This window comes from Trichosurus vulpecula, chromosome 3, assembly GCF_011100635.1.
Source record: "Trichosurus vulpecula isolate mTriVul1 chromosome 3, mTriVul1.pri, whole genome shotgun sequence".
Classification (NCBI taxonomy): domain Eukaryota; kingdom Metazoa; phylum Chordata; class Mammalia; order Diprotodontia; family Phalangeridae; genus Trichosurus; species Trichosurus vulpecula.
Genome location: NC_050575.1, coordinates 345,295,611 through 345,307,994, shown reverse-complemented (window position 1 = coordinate 345,307,994; position 12,384 = coordinate 345,295,611). Strand labels below are relative to the sequence as shown.

At 49.4% G+C, this 12,384-nt stretch overlaps 1 protein-coding gene across 2 annotated transcripts in view; it reads left to right on the top strand.

The window, feature by feature from the left end:
• TTC7A (tetratricopeptide repeat domain 7A) overlaps positions 1 to 12,384 on the top strand; it is a 204,427-nt gene that overhangs the window by 114,287 nt on the left and 77,756 nt on the right. For both annotated transcript variants that reach the window (XM_036752040.1, XM_036752041.1), the window contains exons 12-14: positions 4,480 to 4,597; positions 6,448 to 6,505; positions 9,807 to 9,879. In XM_036752040.1, the coding sequence (XP_036607935.1) occupies positions 4,480 to 4,597; positions 6,448 to 6,505; positions 9,807 to 9,879 (249 nt within the window). The remainder of the gene's footprint in view (positions 1 to 4,479; positions 4,598 to 6,447; positions 6,506 to 9,806; positions 9,880 to 12,384) is intronic.

The window sequence follows — 12,384 nt, the reverse complement described above, 5'->3', positions numbered from 1 at the left end:
CTCACACATGTCATGACTGATAGAAGGCGGTTACACTGTGTGATGAGTAAGCACAGGATTTGGGAGTTAGAGACCTGGGTTCAAATTCTGCTTTTAAGTGTTGTTGTATGAGTTTATTAGTATAATTAAGGTACACCCAAGGGTGCTTTGAGATCCAGGGGTGGTTTTTTCCTTTTTTTTTTAATTAATTTTTTATTGAAATCTTTTATTGCTGACGTCACCAGGATTTCTCCCATTTTCCCTTTTCTCTTTCCAGAGAGCCTTCCCATATAACAAATAACATTTTTGAAAAGAAAAGGAAAAAGATGAGGAAAACAATCCTTCAAGATATGTGCGGTGTTCCACTCCTGTGCATCTCCCACCTCTGCAGAGGAAAGGAGTGGGGTGGTGGTGGTGTCTCCTCCTGTCTCTCCTTTGGGCTGCCTGTTCTTGTGACTTGGCAGCATTCCCTTCTGTTGTCACTGTCGTGCATGTTCTTTCCCTGGTGCTGCTTACTGCCCTCTGTGTCTGAATCTTCCTAGACTTCTCTGTCATCGTCACACGTAGGATTTCTCAGTCATACTCCATTACGTTTGTGTAGGCCTTCCCCAGTCTGTGGGCATCCGCTTTATTTCTAGTTCTTGTTACAAAGCTGCACATAACTACACAGTGGTGCTGCTATAAATATTTTGGTGCGTATGGGCAGAGGTGAAGGGTAGATGTGATGCTGGCACACTGATTTTGCTAAATGGTTTCCATAAAGATGTGAAGGGAGAAGAGATGCTGTGCCCAGTACTGCGATGCCCTTAGCCAATGCTGCCACCTCTCTCTGCTCTGCCACGCCCCTAGTCCCGTCTCTTCCATGAAACTGATTGTATAGAAATAATTTGGGAGACACGTTGCTGGGCAGCCAAAATTCAGACAACGAAAGGTTAAATTAGGTCTGTCAGTGACCTGAAGCCAAAGAATCCTTGTCATGTTCTCTTGGTCGTTGTCATTTATGATAATTTCCCTCTCTCCAGTCCCATTTGGGTTTTTCAGCCGGTGGACTGTCCCATGGTAGCAGCACGGATGCCTCCACATTCATGGTGGCCCTGTAACAACTGAGTGGGTGCCTCCATATCGTGGTCCCTAGGGTAAGGAGGGATGAGAGGCAGTCTGGTATGACAAAAAGAGAACTGGATGGGTAGTCACAAAGCCCGATTTCAAATCCCAGCTCTGCTGTTTGCTGCCTGTGAATGTGGAATGTCACTTTTCTGCACTGAGCCTCAGTTTCCATATTTGTAACACAAGGGGATTGGAGTAGATGATCTTTCAGGGCCCTTTTAAATTGTAGATCTTGGGATCCTGTGAAGTGTTGCAGGTCCTCTCCTGCCTCTGTGGTAGCCCCAGGTCTGGACAGTGAGGGGCAACTTGGCCTGGTAGACGAGGCACTGCACTTAGAGGCAGGGAGACCTTCGTTTGAATCCCATCTCAGGCGTTCACCTTTGTGACCTTGAACAGAGGTCTAATCTAAAACAGCGAAAGGTCTAGTCCTCAGTTTCCTCATGTGTAAAGCAGGGGTCATAATAGCACCTAATTCTCAGGCAAGTGCTAGTATTTGTTGTGATAATCAAAATAAATCTCCTTGAAAACCTTAAAAGACTGCCTACGGATGGAAGCTCTCCTGTGGTGTATAGGTCCTGAACCCCCTGTGGATGCCCCGGTTCTACCTGTGGGATGGGATGGAGTGGGAGGCTGAGTTAGGAGTCTGCAGGGCCTATAGCCATGGCGACAGCCTGAATTGCCTCCATCTCTACTAGGGAAGTACAGTCCCTTTCTGTGCTGTGTGCATGGCCTCTATGGTGGCCTTTGAGTGTCCTTTGTGAATTACTGACCCCGTCCTGGGCCTATCTAATAGCTGTCTTAGGATTGGTCTGAGAATTAAAGGGTTCTACACCGGCTTCTCCCCCTTGCTACAAATCAAAGAGTAAAAAGCCGTTTGTGTCTTTGGATGCTGGCCCTGGTGAAGGCAGGCTTCTTTGTTCTGGTGGGGCTTTGCTATAAAATAATGATAATGATAATCATAAAATGTAGTTATCTAGTACTTTAAGGCTCACAAAGCACTTCGCATAGCTCATTGGATCCTCATGACAGATCTGGGAAGTCAGTGCTATCATTATCCTCATTTTCCCTGTGTTAGCTGTTTCTGAGGTTAAACACCTCATGGGAGCTCAGGGTCACACAATTAGTAACTGTCTGAGGAGAGACTTGAACTCGGGTCTTCCTAGCTCCAAGTCTTAGTACACTAGGCTGCCTAGTTGCTTCAGCACATCCATAACCTCTTTAGACAGTACACATGTTGGGGTCACTTTGAAGTGGGGTGTAAGCCCCCTCTTGAATGGGGGGTACAGCATAGGTATTTCAGGCAGAATCAGTCTCGTTTGGCTTTTGAAAGCTTCGGAGGCAGCTCCAGTGACAGACACAGACCTGCTCCAGCAGCAGGGGGGTGTGGTTGGGTGGACAGCATCCCCTGCCTTTGGGAAGCTGAGGACTGAGAAGGTGAATGCATGAGTGGGTTAATGCATCGATGGCTGTACAGAGTATGGAGGAGGAGATGAGAGAAAGGCAGGGGTCCTGTATTCTGCCTGATGTACTTGAGAGACGTGGCTTGTATGTGACAGTCACCCATATCGTGGGTGATTCCTTGGGAGCATGCCAGATACGTGAGCGTCATATGTTTGTACTCTCTCCTCTTCCATCTGGAACAGTCTCTCCGGCTCCCAGGAGAAAAACAACCCCAGGCCATTTTCCCCTGGACAAAGAGCTCTCTGTCCCCATGTGCTGCCTGGCCCACTCTGAAGAGGTTACTGGGGCCTAACGAGAGATTATTGTGTCCCAGATCTCCAGCCTCCCTGCTTGCTGTCCAGGCCCTCTCTTTTCCCTCCTTTGCAGTCTTTTCTCATCCTGATCTTTTCCTGGGGGAATTGGGAACAAAGGATATGAAGAGAAGGAAGTTCCACAGACAAAACATGTCAGATGAGCAGCCAGGTACCAGACAAACTTGACACTTGGAGGAGGGTTCCCAGAGGCCCTGGGATTTCTAGCTTTGCCAGGCATGCTAGGACCATTATCAGCCACAGTAGTCCCCTCTCTCACAGCATGGATTAGGCTAGTTTTTTCCTGAAAGGTGATAAAGCTGTTCCCTGGAAGGGGGAAAGGCCCTGAGCCTGATGCCATTCTGGGTGGGCAGTTATTGGTGACACCCACTTCTGGAGACCACTTTGTGGAGTTTCAGGGAAACTCACTTAGCCCATGATGTTGTAGGGGAAGGGGAGAACTGTGGTAGAGAGGGGTCCTATCACATCTTGTGAACATGCCTCATGAACACTTCTGGCTGTCTCATTTGGCCCTAGCCTTGAAGAACTTGATCAGGGTGACTGCTCAGTAATGTTGTGCTCTTCTTGGCCAGAGGGGCCCAGCTGGACTCCTCTCTTTAGTGTCCTGGAGCAGAGAGAACCATTGGGACAAAACTAGGTTCAAATCCTTACTCTGTTACTTATGGGATGAATGGAAAGGCAATGTCCCCTCTCTGGGCCCAAGTTTCCTCCTTTTTAAGACAAGGAGGCAGGATTAGTAGTTCTCTGAAGGCCCATCCAGCTCTAAATCCTGTAATCCTCTGGGTCCCTTGCTTGTCTCAGGTCCTCCATAATAGGTGGGCTGTCCTGCTTGGGTAAAGTGTGGTCCTAAAGTCTCCGACCTCTTGACTATTATCTCCTGTTCTCTGATCCTCCATCCAACACAGTAGATCCTGCTTGAAAAGGCCATCATGGGGACCCCCGTCAAGGCCTCTTTTCACGTGGGCCATGGAAAAGTCGTTCGCCGGCCGTCACACTCACCTCTGGTCGCTCATTTCCTTCAAGCCACCTGCTTGAATGCCTTACCTCAAGTCTTGCTCTTCCTCGGAGCCTCATCCCATTGTTCCTACCTGGCTCTTCCCACCCCTTGAAGGTCTTCAGGATCTCTTAGCATATTTCTCTGCATGACTCTAATACGCCAGACCCAGGTTCAGATCCCACCAGCTTTTTATTAGCTGTGTGACCCTGGTCCTCTTCTGTAAAATGAGGAGGATTAGACTTGATCTCCAAAGGTGTCTTCTGCCCTGAATCTGTGACTCTGGGTTTTCAGTGAATCATTCACAGAGATCAGTGAGGTGTTTGAGCCAGTGGCTTGGGGCTGAGGGGCAGGTGAGGCTAAGCTCAGAACGATCAGTAACTGTGAGAGGATGCACACATCCGTGATGCGTGTCCATTTGCCTGTATCTTGTAGCCAAAAACAGATGATTTTTGCTCTTTCGGTATACTAGATTAACTTGCCTCTTTCTTCCCCTCCAATTGAGCTCAGTTTGTCAGGAGTAGCATTTGAAGCTAACATGAATGGCCTGACCACTTTCCTTTCTTAAATTTTATTTGGCGCCCAGAGTGCAACTTACCCAGAGACCTTTGTTTTTCCTCTTGGCAGCTGGAGGAGGCAGAACAGTTTGCCATGATGGTCATCAACCTACAGGACAAAGCCGGGGAGTTCCTCCCCAAAGGTTATCTGGCACTGGGTCTCACCTACAGTCTCCAGGCAACAGATGGTAAGTGAGCAGGTGATGGCAGAATCTCCGCTCTCTCTTGGGGCTCTGGCCTGACAAGGAATGAGTGGCCTGGTTTCTGAGGACTCACCTAGTTCCTGGCAAGGCTGGAAGTTGGATCTGGTCTCTCAACTCCCAGTCCAGGGTTCTTTGCACTTGTTAGTTGGTTGATTGACCCAATACCTCGTCTTCTGCATTGTAAGCTTAGAGATTCCTTCTTTCCCCAGTCCCCTCAAGCTGGCTTCCTTAGTATCATTAAGGTAGCTCCAGAAATCTCCCCTCCTTTTTGTATCCTCCCGGGGTTGACTCGGAGGGCGCTAATAGGATCCCAGTGACTTCCACCTTCACTGTCTCATCCGTTCAGGGTCAGTATCTTTTTTGCTCTCTGTTAGATCAGTACTACACCTCCCTGTAACGGATAAAGATGGAAAGAAGAGAACATAGCACCTAGCACCATGCTAGGCTGTCCTAGTTCTTGTTAAAGGGCGATCATTTCTTCGGTAGTCATCCCTGTGGGTCAGTACGCAGGTGAACCTTGCTTTACACAAACTCCATTTGTTAGACCATTTCAGTTAACAAATTATGATAGAAGGGCCCTTTGGCCACTGAATCCAATGATGAGGAGATTATTCATTTTACCAAAAAAGATATGTTTGATGGGATTCAGAGACAAATCCCTTTAGATAACAAGCTTCCCTAATGCATTTTAAGTAAGATTTGATTTCTATTCACTTTACATTTAACTTTTTAGGAATCCTTCACCCCCATCTATGAAAGGTCCCAGTTTGGAGCCCCCAGCTTCCTAACATTAACCCCAGGATTTGGGGGGTTGCGGGTTCATTTTCTTTGGCTCTTCTTTCTCTAGGACTCAGCTCTTTCCCTGGCCAGGTTGTAGCTGGAGTGAAATACTCTCTGCCTGAACAATTAATAAAAACCGAGCCAAGTCAATAAGCATTAAGCACCTACTAGATGCCAGGCACTGAGCTAAGCTGTAGAGATACAAGGTGGGGGGTGGGAGCTGGGGGAGGGGGAACAAGGGTTTCTGAAGTGTCTGCTGTGTGCCAGGCACTGAACTACGCATGGAGGAAAGCCCATGACAAATGCATAGATCGAGAGATGTGCGAGGCACAGCAAAGGAGGAGGCCGAACCCCCTTTGTGTACCCAACCCCATACCTGGCACAGGGGGCACAGACAGGGAAACAAGAGAAAGAACAGAGTCGATCTGGCCAGATAAGACAGAACTGGATATAGTGAGAACAGTTCAGGATAGAATATGTTTAAGGGTTGAATCTCAGTTGGAGACGGTGTGGTGATATACTGGACTTAAGTTAAGAAGAACCCAGGTTCAAAGTCTGCCCCAGATGCTTGTTAGTCGCATGACCCTGGGCAAGCCACTTAGCATCTCTGGGCATCGTCCGATTCTTATCGTAAGGGTTGAGAGGAGGGAGAGCTCAGCATGGACTAAGTAGTCAGGGAAGACGTTGCAGTGGGGAGACTTGAGCTGGACTTGAAAGGTGGATAAGGTTGGACTAGCTGGAGCAGACCACCAGGAAGCACGGTGGGATAGGGTTGGAGTGGGAGGGAAGTGGGGAACAGCATCCCAGTTGTTCCTTTCGGTCTCATTAAGAAGCCCCTAGGGATGGAATTCTCCAGCAGGAATGGAGGAGTTGGAGGCGGCATGTTATTCTTGCTAATGTCTTGGTGGTTCTTAGCCCTCCTGAATGAGATTGCCAGGCCCTAAAAGAACTCTGGTTGTGTTCCATGCTAGATGGCCACATGGGATGGGAATGGGCTGATTCCGCAGGCCTGGAGGGGGGTCCTCATGGTTTTATTCCATGCTTCTCTCCTATAGCAACACTGAAATCCACACGAGATGAATTGAACAAGAAAGCCCTTGAGACACTAGAGAGGTAAGGAGTCCTGAGGTAAGGGAGGAGGGAGGGAGAGGAAGAAACAGACATTAATTAAGCACCGACTGTGTGCAGGCGCTGTGCCAACACTTTACAAATGTTCTCCTAGACCAGTGGTTCCAAAGGTGTGGTCAAGAAATGCTAAGATCTGTGAGGCCAAAACACTTTTCATAATAATGCTGAAACATTTTAATTTCTAATTCAGTTAATATCAATAGATATAACTCACGTAAACAAAAGCTCTTTAGGGTCCTCAATAATTTTTAAGAGTGTGAAAGGGTCCTGAGACCAAAGAGTTCGAGAACCACTGCCCTAGATTTGCTTTTTCATCACTAGTCATCCCTTATGTTGGTAGAGCCCTTCATCCTTTAAAAAAAAATTGTTCAAGACCCTTTTCTTTTAATTTTTTTTTTCATTCTGTCTTTTTTTTTTATTATCATCATTTCCAAATATATCTCTTCCCATCCACAACCCTTTGAGTCATCCCTTACAATAAAGAGTTAAAAAGATAAAAGGCAGTTCAGGAAAGTAGGACAGTGTATGTACTGCTTCCCACCCATAGTTCCCGGCTCAACAAAGGGAAGGGAGGACTTTGTACCTTTTCAGAGCCCTTATCTGATCCTCATGGTGCTGCTATGAGTTATGTTGGGCAAGTATTATCTCATCATTTTACAGTTGGGAAGACTGAGGCACTCAGTAAAATGATTTGCTCAACGTCACACAGTTCATTTGTGACTAGGCATCTTTTTGGCCCCGGACTTTTTTTTCCCTTTCGGCAGGGCAGTTGGAGTTAAGTGACTTGCCCAAGGTCACACAGCTAGTACATGTGTCAAGTGTCTGAGGCCGCATTTGAACTCAGGTCCTCCTGACTCCAGAGCTGGTGCTCTACTCACTGTGCCACCTAGCTGCCCCTGGCCCCAGACTCTTAATGCTGACAGCACACATTCTTAAACAGACCAGTCTGGGCCACAGAGTGGTGCAGATACAGTCCCACAATCTTGGAAAGCTTGGTGGGTGTGGGGGAATCTTAGGAAGAAGAGAAAGTGGACACTGTGACCCATGAATCAGACAATACCGCTGCCACGTTTCTGTTTCTGATGTCCAGCTTGTCAATCCTGGGCAGCCCGGGAGGCACGTGGGTGCTAATGCAGCCATCTCCCTCCTGCCGCTGCCCCTGAAGTGCTGCCTTAGCAGCCCAGGGTCAGAGGGAGGATGCAGCCAGATGATCTGTCCTCCTTTGCAGGCAGCAGGGCTGTGGTGAGAGGAATAATTGTTAAAATTCCCTCCCTTCCCCTTTCACTTTTCCTGTCTCCTCCCTTCTTTCTTTACCACCTTGATTCTTTAGCCTGGGCTCCAGCAGAGCCCATGGGAGACACACAAATGGCTCTTATTTCATTAAACATAAGCCCCTGAGTGGTCCAGACATCCCAGGCTGGGAGAGGTTTAAGGAGAGGCAGAAGGGGAGCCTGGGCTTTGAAGGATGGAGAGGAAGAGGGTGGGGAGAACTTTGCAGGGAAGAGGAAGATCCGAGGTGGGGACAAGCAGGGCTTGTTCAGGGGACACAGAAGAGACCTGTCAGGCAGGAGTCTCCACTGCCTTGTGGACTGAGGAGGAGGAGGAGGAGGAGATGAGGAGATAGGCTGGCCCGGCCCCACCCAGATGGTGATTTGGGGCTTTGACAGGTTGCCCAGGGCTGCTTGGCTCAGGATTGCTTCATGGCAGCCCTTCTGTCTTCAATGCTATCTCATGGAGTTTGGCCTCTGGCCTTGTTCCCTTCCAGGGGGGAAGCTCTGGGTTTGGGTCCTTCCTTTGGTGGGGAGGGGAGCCCAGGCACAGCCTTAGTGGATGGGAAATAGAACATGAGGGTGGCAGGCTGGTGCAGTGGGGAGAGTGTTGGACTTGGGAGTCAGGGGAACCGAGTTCTGGATCTGCCACTAAGTAGCTGGGTAACCTTGGGAAATTCACCTCACCCCTCTGGGCCTCAGGTTCCTTATTTATAAAGTGGAGATGATAATGTCTTCTCCACCTGCCTCCTCCTGGGGTGTAGTAAGGACTGAGTAAGTCTGGGTTGGGCGCCAGAGAACTGCAGTCTGACCTTGCTCTCTGGTAGTGTGTGTGACCTTGGCCAAGTCAGTGCCTCTGGGCCTCAGTTTCCTGGTCTGTAGAATCATAGGGTTGAACTAGATCTGTTGGGTTCCTTCAGGCCCTAAAGCTGTGATCCCATTGCCCTCTATATGTCCTCCTCCTCCTTCCTCTCTCTCTTTTGCCCCTTACTATCATCTCTTCTCCACACACACCACTTTTCTCATCCCTTTCATTCTGTCTCCTGTTTGCTCCCCTCCCCATCAGATCCTGGGATCTGGTGACAGGTCCCAAGCCCTCCTTCATGCTATTGGGAAGGTTGGGCTTGTAGGCAGTTTTGTTCTGCTGTTGTACTTGGAACAAGCCACCCAGGGACCAAGCAAATAGCCACTTATCCTCCCTGTTATCCCTGACTCCTCAGTCCATCCCAGGCTGACAGAAATGTTCCTGTCCCCAGCAGCCCAGCTGGAGATCAGAAAGGGTCAGGGAACTGTCCCTGAGGTCAGTAATCTGTTCTGTCCGCCCCCTCTCAGCTTCCTGGGATGGGTTTTTTCCATTGCTTATAATCCCCCTCCTGCAGCTGGGCTTGCTGGGCACTTGAAGGCACAGGTGCCGGCTTCCTCATTCCCTGGCCCCTAGCCTGAACCAAGTTGGAAACATCTGCTCTTCGGAGGAACCTGGCTCTGGGCTCTCCTTCTGCAAGGAGGGAGGTGGGGAGGCTAGCAGGCAGCTCAGCGAGCAGGGCCTGGACTGGGGAGGGGGTGGAGATGGATGGAGTTCAACTTGTCTTCTGTTAGGAGGACTGAGGGACCCAGCTCAGAGCCCTGCAGCCTCTGACCTTGAGGACCCACCCCTTCCCTAGTCCCCAGCCCAGTCTGATGGCCCTTCTCACAGCCCAGCCCTTCCCAAGTCCCCAGCTCAGTCTGATGGCCCTTCTCACAGCCCACCCCTTCCCAAGTCCCCAGCCCAGTCTCATGGCCCTTCTCACAAACCCTGCTGCATGCATATCCAAGCAGGCAGTGTCCACTCTGCACTTAATTGTTCACATTCTCTCTTGGGTTTTGCTTTCTTTGCTTCATGCCTTCTGCAGTGGATTGTGAACTCTCTGAGGGCAGGGACCAGGCAGCTGCCTTACCGTGCCTAGAACTGAACTAAGTAGGTAGGAGACATTTCCTACATACTTCTGAACTGATCGATATGTTCTGTTCTTCTCGTACAGAGCTGAGAGCCTGGCCCCCGATGACCATCAGATCATTCTCTATGTCTCCCTGCAGCTGGCCCTTGTCAGACAGGTAGGTTGTTGTGGTTCGTGGTTGCTGGGCCCATGGGTGCCATCCACCCCCTCTCCCAGGGCATTTCAGGTCCCTGTCTCTCAGGAGATGGCAAGAGACCATATTAAGCATTTGTTTATGCTCTCACCCTGCGTCTTTGGCTTAGCTTTCTCCAGGAGTCTCGGGGGAACATAGTGACCTGGCAACGATCCTCCTCCCGGGCAAACCTGCGGATCTGCTGCTTAACCTGGACCCTGGTTCCCCTGGAAGGCTTTTCCTTAATCTTGGGATGCTGAGTTGAGAGGCCCCACTCCTGAGATCAGGGATAAATCTTTGGAGCTAAGTGCTGGCATTTCATCTGTTGATTCTCTTCTCTTGGCCAAGGAGGAGCTCACTTGCAGTCCATGCTCTGTCATCCACGCCCCTGCTCAGAGACAAATCCTTTTGGCTTTTCTAGGCTGGTTAGGTGAGCTGTTAGTACAGGAGGGGCTGGCAAGCTGAAGCGCTCTTCCCCCAGGTTAGCTTTTCCAAGACAGAAGCCCAGGGCTGGAAGGAACCCACCCTTGAAGGACCAGCACAGCAATTTCAAATGAATTCCGCATTTCAAAAGAAAGCCTCTCTAGGTAATTTAACTGTGGCTGAGTCTGAAGCTGTGAATAACTGACCTCTAGAGCCTTGTGACCACAAGCAGGTCCCTTATCTCTCTGTGCCTCCCTTTATCTGGGCAGTTGGGGAGACCAACTAGACATACTCCCTCCACCCCTCCTTCCCTCCCTCTCTCTCCCCCTCTATCCCTCTTTCTTTCTACCCCTCTATCCCTCCCTCTCTCCACCCCTCCATCCCTCCCTCCCCTCCACCCCTGTATCCCTCCCTCTCCCACCCCTGTATCCCTCCCTCTCCCACTCCTGTATCCCTCCCTCTCTCTACCCCTCCATCCCTCCCTCCCCTCCACCCCTGTATCCCTCTTTCTTTCTACCCTTCTATCCCTCCCTCTCTCCACCCCTCCATCCCTCCCTCTCTCCACCCCTCCATCCCTCCCTCCCCTCCACCCCTGTATCCCTCCCTCCTTCCCTCCATTACTGTGTCCCTCCCCCTCTCTCTTTCTCTCTCTTCTTTATCCCTCTTTCCCCCTTCCTTCTCTCCATCCCTTGCTCTATCTCTGTTACTCTTTGTCTTTGTCACTTGCTTTCTCCCTTTGCCACTCCCTGCCCCTTGTCTCTCTATCAGTTCATCTGTCTTTCTCCCTTGCTCTTTGTCTCTGTCTCTGGTTTCTTTGTCACCTGGTCTGTAATTCCCTCTTTCTCTGTGTCACCTAGTCTCTTCATTCGCTTCATTCCTCCTTTTGACCATTGTCCTTCATTTCTGATGTGACCCTTCCTGTAGTCTAGTGTTGTTTCTAGGCCAGCTTCTCACTCTCCTTTCTCGTTTGGCTCCATCTATGGAATAGTGTTCTACCTTGGGGAACATAGAGACAGATACCTGAGACTAGTTTATTTTTAGCACTTTGTAAGACAGCCTATACTTCTCTTGCCAGTTTGGCTAATGATAAACATTTGGTGATGCATTTTTTAATATCCTTAATTATTCAGCACATCTCCTATAGCATTTTCTGTTTTTCCCAAAGGGCTCACCAGACCCTTGCTTCTCAGGGCTGTTGTCTCCCACGGGTATTTCCTGGGCCTCCGAACTCTTCAGTTTGGTCCAGACTGACCTTCCCTTCCCCTAGGTGCCTTCTGTCCCAAACTAGGCTGTGGACATCATTTGGCTGCTCTGGGAAAATGGCCAGTGCCACTTCTGGGGACACCAGAAAGCAGAGTGAGGTCTGTAACCAGCTCAGGTGTGAATAGCAATATTTATTAGAGCAGAATCATCAGGTCAGATTCAGGCAACGAGGATGCAGGCCCCTTACTGAGGAGAGGGTCATCCATTCCCTGGTCTTCCTGCCTCCTTAGTAGGCATCCCAGACTTCCAGGGCAGCGTCCAAGCTGTAGTTAGAGCCAGTGCTTCCAGCCACTTCAGGGGGCCAGGCATGGAGACCATGAAAGTGGAGAGTTAGTGTGGAGCCTTGCTGCCCTTTTTCTCCCTTTGTGACATCTGTCCTATCACCCCACTAGGCTTTCTCCTACCTTTCCCTGTCCAGGTTTTCTCTAGATACTTCGTTCACACTACAAATATAAAATGAAAGTGGCTGATAACAGCTTAGACTGTCAGCCCTGTCAGTGGGATTTGCATTTTTACTGAGATCAGAGTCCAAAGCCAGAGAGGTGAATTCTGATGGAAAGTGTCTCAGGTATTCACCAGACCATTGTCTCTCTCAGGCAGTCAGACCTTGAAGAGCAATATGCTGTGTTGCTTACTGTGGATGAGGCTGATCTTGATCTGTAACGCATTCTGAATCCCAGGCAGGCTTCTTTTCTTTAATTAATAAAACTCAATTTTCATTACTTCCCACTGTCAAAAAAAAAAGAGAGAAGTCCAGACCCTTGTAACAAATACATATGATCAAGCAAAATACATCGTCCCATC